This window comes from Gobio gobio (genome assembly GCF_949357685.1).
Source record: "Gobio gobio genome assembly, chromosome: 23".
Taxonomy (NCBI): domain Eukaryota; kingdom Metazoa; phylum Chordata; class Actinopteri; order Cypriniformes; family Gobionidae; genus Gobio; species Gobio gobio.
In genome coordinates, this window is record NC_137119.1 from 44155879 (window position 1) to 44177947 (window position 22069).

The window sequence follows — 22069 nt, forward strand, 5'->3', positions numbered from 1 at the left end:
TACATGATACATTATCTTTAAATATTTGTAAAATAAAGTTACATGGAAGCTTAACAAATTATAATGACAAATAAATAATACAAGTTATTCGTATTTATTAATTTATTTATTTGAAGGTTACAACATTTTAAGCCATTTAACCATTTAACAATTTTTTAGATGTTTTTATTTAATTTCAATAACGTACAACAGGCAGAATAGTCAAAGTACATTCAAAACTACAGTAATACGAGTGTAATAATTATTCCGAAGCCTTAAAGGTTTAAAAAAAAGTGTTTTATTGTATTTAATATATTGTAATTTGACGTTATTGTAGTCGAAAGGTGCGGCGTCTATTTGTTGTACGGTAGATTATTTTATTTGTATTTATTTATTAAATATGCGGCGTGGCACAAGGACACTGTAATTCACACACACATGACCAGTTCGACCAGTTTCTGCGCTTTTATGTGTTTGTTGTCTAGAATGACGTGTAACCTCAAGGTTCATTGGTCACTGCGCATGCGCACTGCTCCCTCAGCGGCTGAGGCGATTCCGACGAACCGAAATATCCGGTTTTAATGAAATATACACATGTGGAAATAAGATAACAGCTGTTGGGGAATAAAAAACTCGCAGTTTTCCCTCTGTTAATCCGAGTGACGTGTCCCGCCGTGCGCGCAGCCGGCCTGCCTCCAGTGCTCGAGGCGCGCGGGTGTGTGTGTGTGTATGTGTGATCGTGAGTGCGCGCGCGCGTCGTGGCCGGGGCTCTTGAGCAGCACGCGAGTGTGTCCCGTTTAACGGTTGTCATGTCCAAACTGGAGCAGATTGTGGTCCTCGACCCGCCGAACGACCTCCGCTTCAGAGGTAAAGTCTCAGTCAGGAACAACCGGCAGGGTCGAACCGTTCGTAGTCGAACCGGCTCGCGGAGGCCTGTGCGTCCGCATGCCTGCATCCCTCCCTCGGCTGCAGTTTAACGCGAGGCCCGGGGATCCACAGGCCTCTGGGGGAAAACGCGCTGAGGAGATTTCTCTTTTAACACCCACGTTATCTAAAAGACGTGTTTTGATCATAAACGCGAGAGAATCGTTCACTCGTTGTCACAGTTTGCCTCAGAGCTAACAACAGATTCGGATATTGAATGAATCTGATCTGTCATTAGCAGATCAATCGCGGTTTGAAGGCACTTCTGATCACCAAGTGATCAATACTGCACTATCTCAGGCTGGTTTAAGGGTCGTACCTGCTCAAAATGCTGTGTAAAGATGTAATGCTGCATAAAAGTACACAATAACAATCGCTGTGTGTGCATTTATGCCACATCTGAGCTTAATAGAAGTGATTCTGAGCCAACTTTACAGTGTAAATATGCTAGTTAGACATGATCAATACTGTGTTTAATAGACTATATTAGTCTCTCTTGAAGTAAAATGTTAGTTTCTTCAGGACAGGCGCCACAAGGAAAGGGTTTTGCATTATTTATGCTTTTACACCAGCAATGTGAGCCTTCCAGACGAAGCTACATTACATTCACCATTGATATTCACAAATATACGGATTATTATTGACCCAGGGAACTTAAAAATGAGTGTAATTTTATCTGTATAACCTCCTAAGACCCAGTCTTTTAAATTTAGTACATAGTCATTACATTGTTTAGAGCATAAGAATGATATTGTATTCATATGTTATGATGTGGACACTGGGATTCAGTTGCTTAAATGATAAAATATGACATGTATAGGCAAAAACTATGGGATTTTCTTTTCATTCAACAATTAATTTGATTGTAAAATGGCTGTACGTGTGTTTTCTCATTCAATGCGATGTCTCAAATGTGTTATTACGTAATGGAAAAAGCAACAACATTTTCATAATAATATCTAATATTTTATCGGAACATTATGTAATTTCTCCTGATGTCTCTACATGTATGTAATCAATGCCTTGTTTTCTTACAGAAAGTCACGTGACACGTATATTATAACAAACAATTTGAACAAAATATGATCATATTTGATCATTCAGTCATTTTTAAATATATAATGTCCAGGAGGATAAACGTTACTGTATGTTCTGTGATAGTTGAACCCCTTAAAGGGACAGTTCACCCCAAAATGTAAATATCTGTCATTAATTCCTTCATCTTCAGACACAAATGAAGATATTTCTGATGAATCGAGAGGTTTCTGCCGCTCCATAGACAGCAATGTCAGCTTTCAAGGTCCAGAAAGGAAGTAAAGACGTGGTTACAATAGTCATGTGACTCCAGCGGTTCAGCCTTAATGTGATGGAGACACACACACACACACAACCACTTTATTCATCGATCTCTTCTCGTGTGTGTCCGTCTCCTGTAGTAAATACAGTGCAGCGCTTCAGAGTTACGAACGCCGGCTCGCCATTGGCCGACGCTGGTCACGTGACGCATGCGTGTGATGATGACGCAGGAGCTGACCAATGGCAACAGTAGGGATGGCTCGATACCACGATGTTGTCTTCGGTACGGTACCACAATCTAATACCGAAGTACCGATATTAAATCGATACCACACGGTCTGAATTTTGCCGTGGGTATTGCGCATAATTTTACTCACTCTCGCAGGTTTGGGGTTTATAAAGCGGGAAATTACCGCAAATGTTTATTATTAAATTAATCGACAAAGATTATCACATCAAATCAGGCATTTGGAAACTATTTATTTTGTAAGAAGTAATTTCAGCAATACTGCGCGTCTCCTTCTCTAGCTCTCAAAATGCTTCTGGCTTTAAAAGACATCGCACCCACACTAAAGCATCTGCGCGCTCACATTCAACACTTTCACTGTCGTTTCGGGAGCTTTTTAACGTCTTTTTAAACCTCGCCAATTTGAACATGCGAGCGATTTTATAGCATTCCGTCATACATGGGATGGAAGCTAAGAGAGAGTTTTCTTTGCGCTCATACCAACAACAAACACAAGCCTAAAGAGCTCGCGCTTCCAAATTACGTTGTTTTTCCTTAGTCAAATACACACAAACTTATGTCAAAAATGTCCATCTTTAGTGAGTCGTCACATAAACACAGTTGGTTATATCTTACGCGGATGTAAATAGTGCAATAGTACGCGTGCAAATATGATGAAATCTAAACGTCACTGGTTGAAACGAACGCTGGAGATTTCATGATATTTAAACGATACGATCTTATGTGCGTTGACGAGTGTTAAAAGAAAATAAATGTCTAACTTAATTAGATGGTTTGAATTATGCACTCGCCTGTCGATCTCTAAATGTCTTATACAACAGGAAAGGCAAGTGGTAGATGCTCGGCAAGGTTTGATGGTTCTTCAGTTTTATAAGCAAACTAATTCCAAATTTCACGTCTAATCCTCTCTTTATTAATGAGTTTTGTGCGTGTTGAGTGAGAATCAACTGCTGTGTTCATTTTGTTCCTCTATGGCACCACATTTGCCGGTTTCGCGTCAGTTTGTGTAGCGCACTGCCACCTAGCGGTGAACTTCGGAACAGCAGCATATACCGAAATATCGTACCGTTTGAAATAAAATATATACCGGTATTTTCCCAGTATACCGCGCATCCCTAGTCAACAGCGTCAGAGACGGACACACACGAGAAGAGATTGATGAATAAAGTGTGTGTGTGTGTGTGTGTGTGTGTGTGTGTGTGTGTGTGTGTGTGTGTGTGTGTGTGTGTGTGTGTGTGTGTGTGTGTGTGTGTGTGTGTGTGTGTGTGTGTGTGTGTGTTTGCGCTCTCATCTCTTCATCACATTAAGGCTGAACCGATTTAATGACCGAAATTACATTTTTGGGTGAACTGTCCCTAACTAACCCAATGCTGTCTATGGAGCGGTCAGAAACCTCTTGGATTCATCAGAAATATCTTCATTTGTGTCCGAAGATGAACGAAGATCTGACAGAAATTACATTTTTGGGTGAACTGTCCCTGTAAGAGCAATTGACAGGGGGAAGTGGTGCCATTCCCAGAATCCCTGAATGCCGCGTGTGATTGGCCGCTGATGTGTGTGCAGGACCCTTCACAGATGTGGTGACCACTAACCTGAAGCTGAGGAACCCGTCCGACAGAAGAGTATGCTTCAAAGTGAAGACCACAGCTCCTCGCCGCTACTGCGTGCGGCCCAACAGCGGCATCATCGACCCCGGCGCCACGGTCACCATCTCAGGTCAGCACACACACACACACACACCATCTCAGGTCAGCACACACACACACACACACCATCATATCACACACACCATCATATCACACACACCATCTCAGGTCAGCGCACACACACACCATCATATCACACACACCATCTCAGGTCAGCACACACACACACACACACACCATCATATCACACACACCATCTCAGGTCAGCACACACACACACCATCATATCACACACACCATCTCAGGTCAGCACACACACACCATCATATCACACACACCATCTCAGGTCAGCACACACACACACCATCATATCACACACACCATCTCAGGTCAGCACACACACACCATCATATCACACACACCATCTCAGGTCAGCACACACACACACACACACCATCTCAGGTGAGCACACACACACACCCACCATCATATCACACACACCATCTCAGGTCAGCAGACACACCGTCATATCACACACACCGTCATATCACACACACCGTCATATCACACACACCGTCATATCACACACACCGTCATATCACACACACACCATCATATCACACACACCGTCATATCACACACACCATCATAGCACACACACCATCATATCACACACACACCATCATATCACACACACCGTCATATCACACACACCATCATATCACACACACCATCATATCTCACACACACCGTCATATCACACACACCGTCATATCACACACACACCATCATATCACACACACCGTCATATCACACACACCGTCATATCACACACACCATCATAGCACACACACCATCATATCACACACACACCATCATATCACACACACCGTCATATCACACACACCATCATATCACACACACCATCATATCACACACACACCATCATATCACACACACACCATCATATCACACACACACCATCATATCACACACACCGTCATATCACACACACCATCATATCACACACACCGTCATATCACACACACCGTCATATCACACACACCGTCATATCACACACACCATCATATCACACACACCATCATATCACACACACCGTCATATCACACACACCGTCATATCACACACACCATCATAGCACACACACCATCATATCACACACACCGTCATATCACACACACCGTCATATCACACACACCATCATAGCACACACACCATCATATCACACACACACCATCATATCACACACACCGTCATATCACACACACCGTCATATCACACACACCGTCATATCACACACACCATCATATCACACACACACCATCATATCACACACACCGTCATATCACACACACCGTCATATCACACACACACCGTCATATCACACACACACCGTCATATCACACACACCGTCATATCACACACACCGTCATAGCACACACACCGTCATATCACACACACCGTCATAGCACACACACCATCATATCACACACACCATCATATCACACACACACCATCATATCACACACACCGTCATATCACACACACCATCATATCACACACACCATCATATCACACACACACCATCATATCACACACACACCATCATATCACACACACACCATCATATCACACACACCGTCATATCACACACACCGTCATATCACACACACCGTCATATCACACACACCGTCATATCACACACACCGTCATATCACACACACCGTCATATCACACACACCGTCATATCACACACACCGTCATATCACACACACCATCATATCACACACACCATCATATCACACACACCGTCATATCACACACACCGTCATATCACACACACCATCATAGCACACACACCATCATATCACACACACCGTCATATCACACACACCGTCATATCACACACACCATCATAGCACACACACCATCATATCACACACACACCATCATATCACACACACCGTCATATCACACACACCGTCATATCACACACACCGTCATATCACACACACCATCATATCACACACACACCATCATATCACACACACCGTCATATCACACACACCGTCATATCACACACACACCGTCATATCACACACACACCGTCATATCACACACACCGTCATATCACACACACCGTCATAGCACACACACCGTCATATCACACACACCGTCATAGCACACACACCGTCATATCACACACACACCATCATATCACACACACCGTCATATCACACACACCGTCATATCACACACACCGTCATATCACACACACCGTCATATCACACACACCGTCATATCACACACACCGTCATAGCACACACACCGTCATATCACACACACCGTCATAGCACACACACCGTCATAGCACACACACCGTCATATCACACACACCGTCATATCACACACACCGTCATATCACACACACCGTCATATCACACACACACCATCATATCACACACACCGTCATAGCACACACACACCATCATATCACACACACCGTCATATCACACACACCGTCATATCACACACACCGTCATATCACACACACCGTCATAGCACACACACACCATCATATCACACACACCGTCATATCACACACACCGTCATATCACACACACCGTCATAGCACACACACCATCATATCACACACACCGTCATATCACACACACCGTCATATCACACACACCGTCATATCACACACACCATCATATCACACACACCGTCATATCACACACACACCATCATATCACACACACCATCATAGCACACACACCGTCATATCACACACACACACACACACACACCATCATATCACACACACCGTCATATCACACACACACCATCATATCACACACACCATCATAGCACACACACACCATCATATCACACACACCGTCATATCACACACACCATCATAGCACACACACCGTCATATCACACACACCGTCATATCACACACACCGTCATATCACACACACCATCATATCACACACACCGTCATATCACACACACACCATCATATCACACACACCGTCATAGCACACACACACCATCATATCACACACACCGTCATATCACACACACCGTCATATCACACACACCGTCATATCACACACACCATCATAGCACACACACCGTCATATCACACACACACACACACACACACCATCATATCACACACACCGTCATATCACACACACACCATCATATCACACACACCATCATAGCACACACACACCATCATATCACACACACCGTCATATCACACACACCGTCATATCACACACACCGTCATATCACACACACCGTCATATCACACACACCGTCATATCACACACACCGTCATATCACACACACACCGTCATATCACACACACCGTCATATCACACACACCGTCATATCACACACACCGTCATAGCACACACACCATCATATCACACACACCGTCATATCACACACACCGTCATATCACACACACCGTCATATCACACACACCGTCATATCACACACACCGTCATATCACACACACCGTCATATCACACACACACCGTCATATCACACACACCGTCATATCACACACACCATCATAGCACACACACCATCATAGCACACACACCATCATATCACACACACCGTCATATCACACACACCGTCATATCACACACACCGTCATATCACACACACACCATCATATCACACACACCATCATAGCACACACACACCATCATATCACACACACCGTCATATCACACACACCATCATAGCACACACACCATCATAGCACACACACCATCATATCACACACACCGTCATATCACACACACCGTCATATCACACACACCGTCATATCACACACACCGTCATATCACACACACCGTCATATCACACACACCGTCATATCACACACACCGTCATATCACACACACCGTCATAGCACACACACCGTCATATCACACACACCGTCATATCACACACACCGTCATATCACACACACCGTCATATCACACACACACCGTCATATCACACACACCGTCATATCACACACACACCGTCATATCACACACACCACACACACCATCATAGCACACACACCGTCATATCACACACACCGTCATATCACACACACCGTCATATCACACACACCGTCATATCACACACACCGTCATATCACACACACCGTCATATCACACACACACCATCATATCACACACACCATCATAGCACACACACACCATCATATCACACACACCGTCATATCACACACACCGTCATAGCACACACACCATCATAGCACACACACCATCATATCACACACACCGTCATATCACACACACCGTCATATCACACACACCGTCATATCACACACACCGTCATATCACACACACCGTCATATCACACACACCGTCATATCACACACACCGTCATATCACACACACCGTCATATCACACACACCGTCATATCACACACACCGTCATAGCACACACACCGTCATATCACACACACCGTCATATCACACACACCGTCATATCACACACACCGTCATATCACACACACACCGTCATATCACACACACCGTCATATCACACACACCGTCATATCACACACACACCGTCATATCACACACACCATCATATCACACACACCGTCATATCACACACACCATCATAGCACACACACCGTCATAGCACACACACCGTCATATCACACACACCGTCATATCACACACACCGTCATATCACACACACCATCATATCACACACACCGTCATATCACACACACACCGTCATATCACACACACCGTCATATCACACACACACCGTCATATCACACACACCGTCATATCACACACACCGTCATATCACACACACCATCATAGCACACACACCGTCATATCACACACACCGTCATATCACACACACCGTCATATCACACACACACCATCATATCACACACACCATCATAGCACACACACACCATCATAGCACACACACCATCATATCACACACACACCATCATATCACACACACCGTCATATCACACACACCATCATATCACACACACCATCATATCACACACACACCATCATATCACACACACACCATCATATCACACACACACCATCATATCACACACACCGTCATATCACACACACCATCATATCACACACACCGTCATATCACACACACCGTCATATCACACACACCGTCATATCACACACACCGTCATATCACACACACCATCATATCACACACACCATCATATCACACACACCGTCATATCACACACACCGTCATATCACACACACCATCATAGCACACACACCATCATATCACACACACCGTCATATCACACACACCGTCATATCACACACACCATCATAGCACACACACCATCATATCACACACACACCATCATATCACACACACCGTCATATCACACACACCGTCATATCACACACACCGTCATATCACACACACCATCATATCACACACACACCATCATATCACACACACCGTCATATCACACACACCGTCATATCACACACACACCGTCATATCACACACACACCGTCATATCACACACACCGTCATATCACACACACCGTCATAGCACACACACCGTCATATCACACACACCGTCATAGCACACACACCGTCATATCACACACACACCATCATATCACACACACCGTCATATCACACACACCGTCATATCACACACACCGTCATATCACACACACCGTCATATCACACACACCGTCATATCACACACACCGTCATATCACACACACCGTCATAGCACACACACCGTCATATCACACACACCGTCATAGCACACACACCGTCATATCACACACACCGTCATATCACACACACCATCATATCACACACACCGTCATATCACACACACACCATCATAGCACACACACACCATCATATCACACACACCGTCATATCACACACACCGTCATATCACACACACCGTCATATCACACACACCGTCATAGCACACACACACCATCATATCACACACACCGTCATATCACACACACCGTCATATCACACACACCGTCATAGCACACACACCATCATATCACACACACCGTCATATCACACACACCGTCATATCACACACACCGTCATATCACACACACCATCATATCACACACACCGTCATATCACACACACACCATCATATCACACACACCATCATAGCACACACACCGTCATATCACACACACACACACACACACACCATCATATCACACACACCGTCATATCACACACACACCATCATATCACACACACCATCATAGCACACACACACCATCATATCACACACACCGTCATATCACACACACCATCATAGCACACACACCGTCATATCACACACACCGTCATATCACACACACCGTCATATCACACACACCATCATATCACACACACCGTCATATCACACACACACCATCATATCACACACACCGTCATAGCACACACACACCATCATATCACACACACCGTCATATCACACACACCGTCATATCACACACACCGTCATATCACACACACCGTCATAGCACACACACCGTCATATCACACACACACACACACACACACCATCATATCACACACACGTCATATCACACACACACCATCATATCACACACACCATCATAGCACACACACACCATCATATCACACACACCGTCATATCACACACACCGTCATATCACACACACCGTCATATCACACACACCGTCATATCACACACACCGTCATATCACACACACACCGTCATATCACACACACCGTCATATCACACACACCGTCATATCACACACACCGTCATAGCACACACACCGTCATATCACACACACCGTCATATCACACACACCGTCATATCACACACACCGTCATATCACACACACCGTCATATCACACACACCGTCATATCACACACACCGTCATATCACACACACCGTCATATCACACACACACCGTCATATCACACACACCGTCATATCACACACACCATCATAGCACACACACCATCATAGCACACACACCATCATATCACACACACCGTCATATCACACACACCGTCATATCACACACACCGTCATATCACACACACACCATCATATCACACACACCATCATAGCACACACACACCATCATATCACACACACCGTCATATCACACACACCATCATAGCACACACACCATCATAGCACACACACCATCATATCACACACACCGTCATATCACACACACCGTCATATCACACACACCGTCATATCACACACACCGTCATATCACACACACCGTCATATCACACACACCGTCATATCACACACACCGTCATAGCACACACACCGTCATATCACACACACCGTCATATCACACACACCGTCATATCACACACACCGTCATATCACACACACACCGTCATATCACACACACCGTCATATCACACACACACCGTCATATCACACACACCACACACACCATCATAGCACACACACCGTCATATCACACACACCGTCATATCACACACACCGTCATATCACACACACCGTCATATCACACACACCGTCATATCACACACACCGTCATATCACACACACCGTCATATCACACACACCGTCATATCACACACACACCATCATATCACACACACCATCATAGCACACACACACCATCATATCACACACACCGTCATATCACACACACCGTCATAGCACACACACCGTCATAGCACACACACCATCATATCACACACACCGTCATATCACACACACCGTCATATCACACACACCGTCATATCACACACACCGTCATATCACACACACCGTCATATCACACACACCGTCATATCACACACACCGTCATATCACACACACCGTCATATCACACACACCGTCATATCACACACACCGTCATAGCACACACACCGTCATATCACACACACCGTCATATCACACACACCGTCATATCACACACACCGTCATATCACACACACACCATCATATCACACACACCGTCATATCACACACACCGTCATATCACACACACCGTCATATCACACACACACCATCATATCACACACACCGTCATATCACACACACACCGTCATATCACACACACCGTCATAGCACACACACCGTCATAGCACACACACCGTCATATCACACACACCGTCATATCACACACACCGTCATATCACACACACCATCATATCACACACACCGTCATATCACACACACACCGTCATATCACACACACCGTCATATCACACACACCGTCATATCACACACACACCGTCATATCACACACACACCGTCATATCACACACACCGTCATATCACACACACCGTCATATCACACACACCGTCATATCACACACACCGTCATATCACACACACCGTCATATCACACACACACCGTCATATCACACACACCGTCATATCACACACACCGTCATATCACACACACACCGTCATATCACACACACCATCATAGCACACACACCGTCATATCACACACACCGTCATATCACACACACCGTCATATCACACACACCGTCATATCACACACACACCGTCAAATCACACACACCGTCATATCACACACACCGTCATATCACACACACCGTCATATCACACACACCATCATAGCACACACACCATCATAGCACACACACACACCATCATATCACACACACCATCATATCACACACACCATCATATCACACACACCATCTCAGGTCTAAATGTCAAATTATACTTTTCTTCATGGTGGTATTGAGAGAATTAAGAAAAACTGAAGACTGAAAGTTCGTTAACCTCTTTGTTATGTTGCCATAGTGATGAGTCGTTCATGAACGGTTCCGTCTGTCACGTGAAATCTGATCAAAACATAGAACAGACCAGTCCTTCCAGAAAAATGCGGCTTTTTTTTGTGATTGTTGCGGGCAAAAATCCTTGATTATGCGGCACGTTTTCTTAAAAAATGCGATGAAAAATGCGGGATATTTATGCAATTTTATGCGATAAAATTGCGGGAACTTGCAAAAACTGCGGTTTGATGAGAAAGAGAAAAAAAGCACTACATCACAGAAAGTGCTGGAATATTTAAGTTCTCATCTTGTTTTATTGAAGACCTTAATAATGGCTCAAATTTACAAAACATTTAGTCAATCAAGTTCTGTAGCTTTACAAAAGGAATATGCTACAACTTCTGAAAAAATTAATAAATAACTTCCTGTTTTACAGATGTCGCTATACAAAACAGACATTTGAGTGCTTCCAATGCACAAAGTGCAATCTCTTAAAGGGTTAGTTCACCTAAAAATGAAAATTCTGTCATTAATGACTTCCCTTTATGTTGTTGGACACAAATTAAGATATTTTAGTTGAATTCCGATGGCTCAGAAAGGCCTCCATTGGCACAATGTACACTCTCAAGACCCATAAAAGGTAGCCTACTAAAGACGTCGTTACAAAGTCCATCTCATTACAGTGGTTCTACAATAACTTTATGAAGCGACGATAATAGTTATTGTGTGCAAAAAAAACTAAATAACGACTTATATAGTGATGACTGATTTCAAAACACAGCATCATGATGCTATGAATCATCGAGTCGATTCATGATTCGGATCACGTGTCAAACTGCTGAAATACGTGACTTTGGCGATCCAACCCTCTGAATCGACTCATTGATTCATAACGCTTCAAACCGCTGAATCGACTCATTGATTCATAACGCTTCAAAGCTGTGTTTTGAAATCAGTCAGCACACAGGGAAACTGCTTTGCTCTTTTGCTGTTATTTTTGTTGGCCAATGGGAGTTTGTGCTTCATCATGGTTTCACCGGTATCTATGGTTTCTCCACGGGGTTTGAAGCTTTTCGATGACGTTCGCGTCGGGTAATCACGTCACTTCAAAACGTTCCCATGGCAATAGGCGGAAATGGCGGCTCTTGTGTGAAGTAAACGAACATTTTTCTTCTTTCTGCTAATATATATGACTTTTTTTGCAACGAAAATGCGGGGATTATGAAATCATGATAGCCCCGCATATTTTGCACGCGGAAATAGGCAATTTATGCGGCGAAAGTGCGGCGTATTTGAAAAAATGCGGCCCCCGCATGAATATGCGGACTTTGGCTGATTATGCGTTAAATCACGCGATCGCATAATCGCGTTTTTCTGGAGGGACTGACAGACGATCTGACGGGTTTGAGAAGATCAAATACAGCCGATACTAAAAAACAGACCCGGCGTCTATTTGAGACCGGCCTTTATTTACCCAAACCTGTCGTCACACCAGGCGTTTAAAAGAGACCGGCGTCTATTTGGGACTCGGCTATTATTTGAAGTTTTACGGTATGCAAGTTAAAATTGGGAAATTATCTTGCCAGGTTGCTCTACCATGAATGCACTAAACGTTTTGTTTACTTCAAGTTGAAGCGGTTGCGCCAGCCTTGAGTTACCGACCGCTACCGTCATTCACTGGGGAATCTAAACCTGCGCCGCAAGAAATCTGATCGAGTGCCGCGGGATGCGGACCAGTCAAATCCTGTAGTCACCAGTGTGCTATGAATTCTGGGATAGAGTAGGCTGCGAAGTTGTGGTAAGGTTCCATCTGCTGTACCCTTCCTCTGCCTGAGAAACGGAGGCGCATTTTGAGTCGCTTTCGACTTGCGGCAGCCTTCGTCGCGCTGCTGTGACGCAATCGCACTTCAAATGCGGCCTTCGAAGTGCGCGCCCTTCACTTTGGGACACAGCTATTGAATCATTCACTCAAACGGCTGATTCATTCAGGAACGAGTCTTAATGAGTGAGTCATTGAATCATCCAGGAAGGAGTCTTAATGAATAATTCTGATCTTACTGGCCGATATCGTCACACACTCCCAGCGCGAGTGCTCATGGGTCTCTCTTCTCCTGATATTATTGGCCGATATCGCGAGTGCTCATGGGTCTCTCTTCTCCTGATATTATTGGCCGATATCGCGAGCGTTCATGGGTCTCTCTTCTCCTGATATTATTGGCCGATATCGCGAGCGCTCATGGGTCTCTCTTCTCCTGATATTATTGGCCGATATCGCGAGCGCTCATGGGTCTCTCTTCTCCTGATATTATTGGCCGATATCGCGAGCGCTCATGGGTCTCTCTCCTCCTGATATTATTGGCCGATATCGCGAGTGCTCATGGGTCTCTCTTCTCCTGATATTATTGGCCGATATCGCGAGTGCTCATGGGTCTCTCTTCTCCTGATATTATTGGCCGATATCGCGAGTGCTCATGGGTCTCTCTCCTCCTGATATTATTGGCCGATATCGCGAGTGCTCATGGGTCTCTCTTCTCCTGATATTATTGGCCGATATCGCGAGTGCTCATGGGTCTCTCTCCTCCTGATATTATTGGCCGATATCGCGAGCGCTCATGGGTCTCTCTCCTCCTGATATTATTGGCCGATATCGCGAGCGCTCATGGGTCTCTCTTCTCCTGATATTATTGGCCGATATCGCGAGCGCTCATGGGTCTCTCTTCTCCTGATATTATTGGCCGATATCGCGAGTGCTCATGGGTCTCTCTCCTCCTGATATTATTGGCCGATATCGCGAGCGCTCATGGGTCTCTCTTCTCCTGATATTATTGGCCGATATCGCGAGTGCTCATGGGTCTCTCTTCTCCTGATATTATTGGCCGATATCGCGAGTGCTCATGGGTCTCTCTCCTCCTGATATTATTGGCCGATATCGCGAGTGCTCATGGGTCTCTCTCCTCCTGATATTATTGGCCGATATCGCGAGTGCTCATGGGTCTCTCTCCTCCTGATATTATTGGCCGATATCGCGAGTGCTCATGGGTCTCTCTTCTCCTGATATTATTGGCCGATATCGCGAGCGCTCATGGGTCTCTCTTCTCCTGATATTATTGGCCGATATCGCGAGTGCTCATGGGTCTCTCTCCTCCTGATATTATTGGCCGATATCGCGAGCGCTCATGGGTCTCTCTCCTCCTGATATTATTGGCCGATATCGCGAGCGCTCATGGGTCTCTCTCCTCCTGATATTATTGGCCGATATCGTGAGTGCTCATGGGTCTCTCTTCTCCTGATATTATTGGCCGATATCGCGAGTGCTCATGGGTCTCTCTCCTCCTGATATTATTGGCCGATATCGCGAGTGCTCATGGGTCTCTCTCCTCCTGATATTATTGGCCGATATCGCGAGTGCTCATGGGTCTCTCTCCTCCTGATATTATTGGCCGATATCGCGAGTGCTCATGGGTCTCTCTCCTCCTGATATTATTGGCCGATATCGCGAGCGCTCATGGGTCTCTCTTCTCCTGATATTATTGGCCGATATCGTGAGTGCTCATGGGTCTCTCTTCTCCTGATATTATTGGCCGATATCGCGAGTGCTCATGGGTCTCTCTCCTCCTGATATTATTGGCCGATATCGCGAGTGCTCATGGGTCTCTCTCCTCCTGATATTATTGGCTGATATCGCGAGTGCTCATGGGTCTCTCTCCTCTTCCAGTCATGCTCCAGCCGTTTGATTACGACCCGAATGAGAAGAGCAAGCACAAGTTCATGGTGCAGACGATCTTCGCTCCGCACGGAGCCACGGACCTGGACGCGATGGTGAGCGCTTCAACACTCATTAACTCATTAACTCCCAGAAGCCAATTCTCCTGTGTTAATCTGGTGATGTGTGAGAGCAGAGAGAGATGTGTGACCTCATTTCCTGTGTGTGAGACGTGATGATGTTTCGTGTTTTGCAGTGGAAAGATGCCAAACCGGACGACCTGATGGACTCTAAACTGCGCTGTGTGTTCGATATGCCGTCAGACAGTGAGAAGCCGGTGCGTGCGTGCGTGTGTGTGTGTGTGTGTGTGTGTGTGTTCTGTAACGCCGCTGATGTTGTACTGAGAGTGTGTGTGTTCTGATCAGATTGAGCTGGACTCCACCAGAGCCGCTGTGAGCGCTCTGAGGGCCGAGGGTGTGTGTGTGTGTGTGTGTGTGTGTGTGTGTGTGTGTGTGTAACACTGCTGATGTTGTACTGAGAGTGTGTGTGTTCTGATCAGATTGAGCTGGACTCCACCAGAGCCGCCGGGGCCGCTGTGAGCGCTCTGAGGGCCGAGGGCCCGTCTGGAGCCAGAAGCCTGGACGATGCGGAGATGAGGAAGGTCATGGAAGAGTGTAAGAGGCTGCAGAGCGAAGTGGGAAAACTGCACGACGAGAACCGCCAGCTCAAGGTACACACACACCTGTACACACACACACCTGTGCACACACACACCTGTGCACACACACACCTGTGCACACACACACCTGTGCACACACACACACACACACACACACCTGTGCACACACACACCTGTGCACACACACACCTGTGCACACACACACCTGTGCACACACACCTGTGCACACACACACACCTGTACACACACACCTGTACACACACACCTGTACACACACACACCTGTGCACACACACACCTGTGCACACACACCTGTACACACACACCTGTGCACACACACACACCTGTACACACACACCTGTACACACACACACCTGTACACACACACACCTGTACACACACACCTGTACACACACACACACACACACCTGTGCACACACACACCTGTACACACACACCTGTACACACACACACCTGTGCACACACACACACACACCTGTACACACACACACACCTGTACACACACACACACCTGTACACACACACACACCTGTACACACACACACCTGTACACACACACCTGTACACACACACCTGTACACACACACACACACCTGTGCACACACACACACCTGTACACACACACCTGTACACACACACACCTGTGCACACACACACCTGTACACACACACACACACACACCTGTACACACACACACACACCTGTGCACACACACACCTGTACACACACACACCTGTGCACACACACACCTGTACACACACACCTGTACACACACACCTGTACACACACCTGTGCACACACACACCTGTGCACACACACACACCTGTACACACACACACCTGTACACACACACCTGTACACACACACACCTGTGCACACACACACACCTGTACACACACACCTGTACACACACACACCTGTACACACACACACCTGTACACACACACCTGTACACACACACACCTGTACACACACACACCTGTACACACACACACCTGTACACACACACACCTGTGCAGCAATACCCCACTGAGCCTGAGATAGCACATTCATATTCACCAACACATTCACAGTTCTATGATCTCGGTTAATACTCACATGCAAGAAAACAGATCATTAATATCATGTTTTAAGTGTTTGATTTGACATATTAATATAATGAATTATTAAAATAATACTATATATTTAAAATATGAATATAATGTTTGTTTTTATTTTATTTTTCACTTTTAAAGCTGTTTCTCAGTCCACATTACATTCAAACTAGCATTTTAGGAACCCAATCAATAACATAAAAAAATCCAGATCAAATTCTATTATTAATAATAATAATTATTAACTCCAATTATAAATATGAAGACAGGCGATTACTGTTGTAATTCTATTGTAGAATAGATAATATAATGTTTTAAATCATATTTAATAGCGTCTCAGTCCACACACACTGGCATTTTACAAACCCAATTATTATTTATTTGAATTATGATTATTATTGAACCCATTATAAATATGCAGGCAATCCCGTTTATTTGACTGTGATTGAGTGAATATATATATAAATATTCAAATTTAGACGTTTTTCTAATTTTTAAAATAAAAAATATTAATTTTTGGTGATTTTAATACATCAATTTCTAGATTAAAATGTTAATAACACTAACAGTTCAGGATTATTGTAGTTCACTAAAACCATAAAACATTTATGACACTAATAGTTATTATTAATATTGTGAATTAGTTTAGATTTTGTATTTTCTCTTAATTTTTTTAAATACATTTGTAGTATTTTTTTAAATGGCTATTTTTCAAATTTTTTAAATGTTAAAGATATATATTTTTTTATTTCAGTTTCAACTGAATCTAGATTAAAATGTTAATGCTACTAAAATAAAACTTGTAAATTTTCTCATTTAATTTTTATAATATTCTTTAATGCTACTTTTTTTTTGTTTTGTTATTATTTTATTTACCTTTTTAAATGACTAGATTTTATCAGTAAATAGTATTTAAATTCAAAATAACTCAACATCTCATGCATAACCCTTTTAATTCAGCTCAAAATGTCTTACATTGGGTGTCTCTGCAAACCCAATTATTATTTATTTGAATTATGATTATTATTGAACCCATTATAAATATAAAGACAGAAACCCAGAATAATAATGGTTTATTTGACTGAGTGAGTGTGTGCTGTGAGCACTAGATGGCGCCGCTCTCACACGTGTGTGTGTGTGTGTGTGTGTGTGTGTGTGTGTGTGTGTGTGTGTGTGTGTGTGTGTGTGTTCACCTGTGTGTGTGTGTGTGTGTGGCAGGACGACGGGCTGAGGATGAGGAGGGCCAATCAGATGGACAGCTCGAAGTCTTCGGCCCTGAGAGAGCCCGGCTCCAGATCTCTGCCCTCGCTGCTGGTGGTGATCGCCGCCATCTTCATCGGCTTCTTCCTGGGCAAGTTTGTGTTGTAGAGCTCCGAGTGAAGCGAGTCGAACCCGCGTCTGCGCAGACCAGCCCTAGGGCAGCGGCGGAAACATGTCTGTGTACAGGCACACACACACACACACACACACACACACACTGGCTCGTCTCTCCTCTTTTCCGCCGTCTGTGGTTCCGGGTGGGTTTTCTGGGGCTCGGGGAAGAAGAAGAAGAAGAAGTCGTCGTCCGGTTGGTCGCCGCATCATCACTCGCCGCCCAGCGGAGGCAGTGTGTGTGTGTGTGTGTAGACGAATCAATAAAAGGACGTGCTTCTCTTTTTCTCTGTGGTTTTATTAAGAGTTCAATGTTTTAAGTGTCACGTGTTCTCTGGGAATGCAGAGATCCCACATGCGACTGACTGAAGCGTGTGTCCCGCGCTGTTGGACATGTGTGAATAAAGCATCTTTAACACTCTCCGGCTCGTGTGTGTGTGTGTGTGTGTGTGTGTGTGTGTGTGTGTGGGGATTCCTCACACTCGCTCATTATTCACTGAGTGACTCAAACCATCATCACACACCAAACCGCTCTTATTCATAGTGGGAATTACCTCTTATTTTGATATTCTCTCTTCATTTTGTGTTTTTATTATATTTCTAATTTCTTACATTTTAAAATATATATTTTTATTTTATTTCAGTTGTTAATGACACTTACAGTTCAGGATTATTATAGTTCACTAAAACCATAAAACATTTATGACGCTATAATAGTTTTTATTAATGTTTTAGTTTATTTTTTCTATTTTTTTGTGTTTTTGTAAATTTTTAGTATTAGTAAATGTCTATTTTTTTCTAATTTCTTAAATTAAAAAAAATATATTTTTAATTTTGTTATTTTAGTAGATCAACTGAATCTAGATAAAAATGTTAATAACACTAAAATAACACTAATAGTTGTTATTAATAATGTTTTTATTTTAATATCATTATGATACTATAATAGTTTATTAATAGTGTGAATTAGTTTTTATTTTTATATTTTCTCTTTTTATTTTTAGTGTTTTTGTCAATTTTTTGTATTAGTAAATGTCTATTTTTTCTAATTTCTTAAATTTAAAAAAATATATATTTAATTTTATGTCAGTTTTCGTTATTTTAGTAGATCAACTGAATCTAGATTAAAATAAGGAAACTAAAATAACAGTTCAGGATTATTATAGTTCACTAAAACAAAAACATTTCAGAAACTATAATAGTTTTATTAATATTTTATTATTGTGAATTAGTTTAGATTTTTAGTAATTTTTAGTATTTTATTAAATGTCTATATAGATTTTATTTCAAATTTTTAGACGTTTTTCTAATTTTAAATATATTAAATTTTATTTCAGTTTTTGCTATTTTAGTAGATCAACTGAATCTAGATTAAAATAAGGAAACTAAAATAACAGTTCAGGATTATTATAGTTCACTAAAACCATAAAACATTTCTGATGCTATAATAGTTTATTAATATTGTGAATTAGTTTTTGATTTTTACATTTTCTCTTCATTTTTTGTATTTTTTAACATGTCTCTATATATTTTATTTCAAATTTTTGGACGTTTTTTTTTTTTTTATATATATATATTTTTAATTTTGTTATTTTAGTAGATCAAGTGAATCTTGATCTACTGATGAATTAAAATATTAATAACACTTACAATTCAGAGTTATTATAGTTCAATAAAACATTTATGACACTATTTTTATTAATATTGTGAGTTTAGATTTTCTAATATTTTTAAATGAAAAATATTTCTGTAATTTCAGTTTGATATTTTAGTACATCATTGAACTAGATTAAAATGATAAATGTTTTATTAATCATTTATTATATTAAAAAACATTTCAAATGATAATGAATATGTAATGTGTTATATTTATCAGAATGCTCCTCTAGAGTTCGAGTTTATGGACACTGATACGGATTTTGGGAAGTTGTTAACACACCTTCAGATGTTCATTCATTTCTTTTTTTCCCGCTGGTATTAAAGCGCAAGAGTTCACTTGATTCGAGGCTCCGATCTCACGCCACATTAAATGGCGCCAAAACTGTATTTATTGTAATAAAATGGCCGTCATTTGAAATCTGAGACTTTGTTTAATATCAATAGTAACAAAGCACAAAGATTATTGTGATTTATTGGATGGGAGACGCTACAATGTCCCGTTCATTCATAAACTGAACACAGGATAGACTCATCAATCCTTGGGATTTAAGAATCCATATCGCTTCATAAAAATGAGAATTGATT

At 43.0% G+C, this 22069-nt stretch overlaps 1 protein-coding gene across 2 annotated transcripts; it reads left to right on the forward strand.

The window, feature by feature from the left end:
- The first annotated feature begins 490 nt into the window (after positions 1-490).
- vapa (VAMP (vesicle-associated membrane protein)-associated protein A) lies at positions 491-20248 on the forward strand. 2 transcript variants are annotated; one of them, XR_013815640.1, is made up of 7 exons: positions 689-846; positions 4010-4162; positions 16674-16777; positions 16918-16998; positions 17221-17391; positions 19673-19892; positions 20062-20246. XR_013815640.1 is itself a non-coding variant. In XM_079805655.1 (6 exons), exons 1-6 carry the CDS (start codon positions 789-791, stop codon positions 19820-19822), a joined length of 717 nt encoding a protein of 238 aa, XP_079661781.1. In that variant the 5' UTR covers positions 491-788; the 3' UTR covers positions 19823-20248. The 2 variants fall into 2 exon arrangements, 1 of the variants encoding a protein (XP_079661781.1); XM_079805655.1 differs by having other exon boundaries at positions 491-846; positions 19673-20248.
- Positions 20249-22069: the final 1821 nt, after the last annotated feature.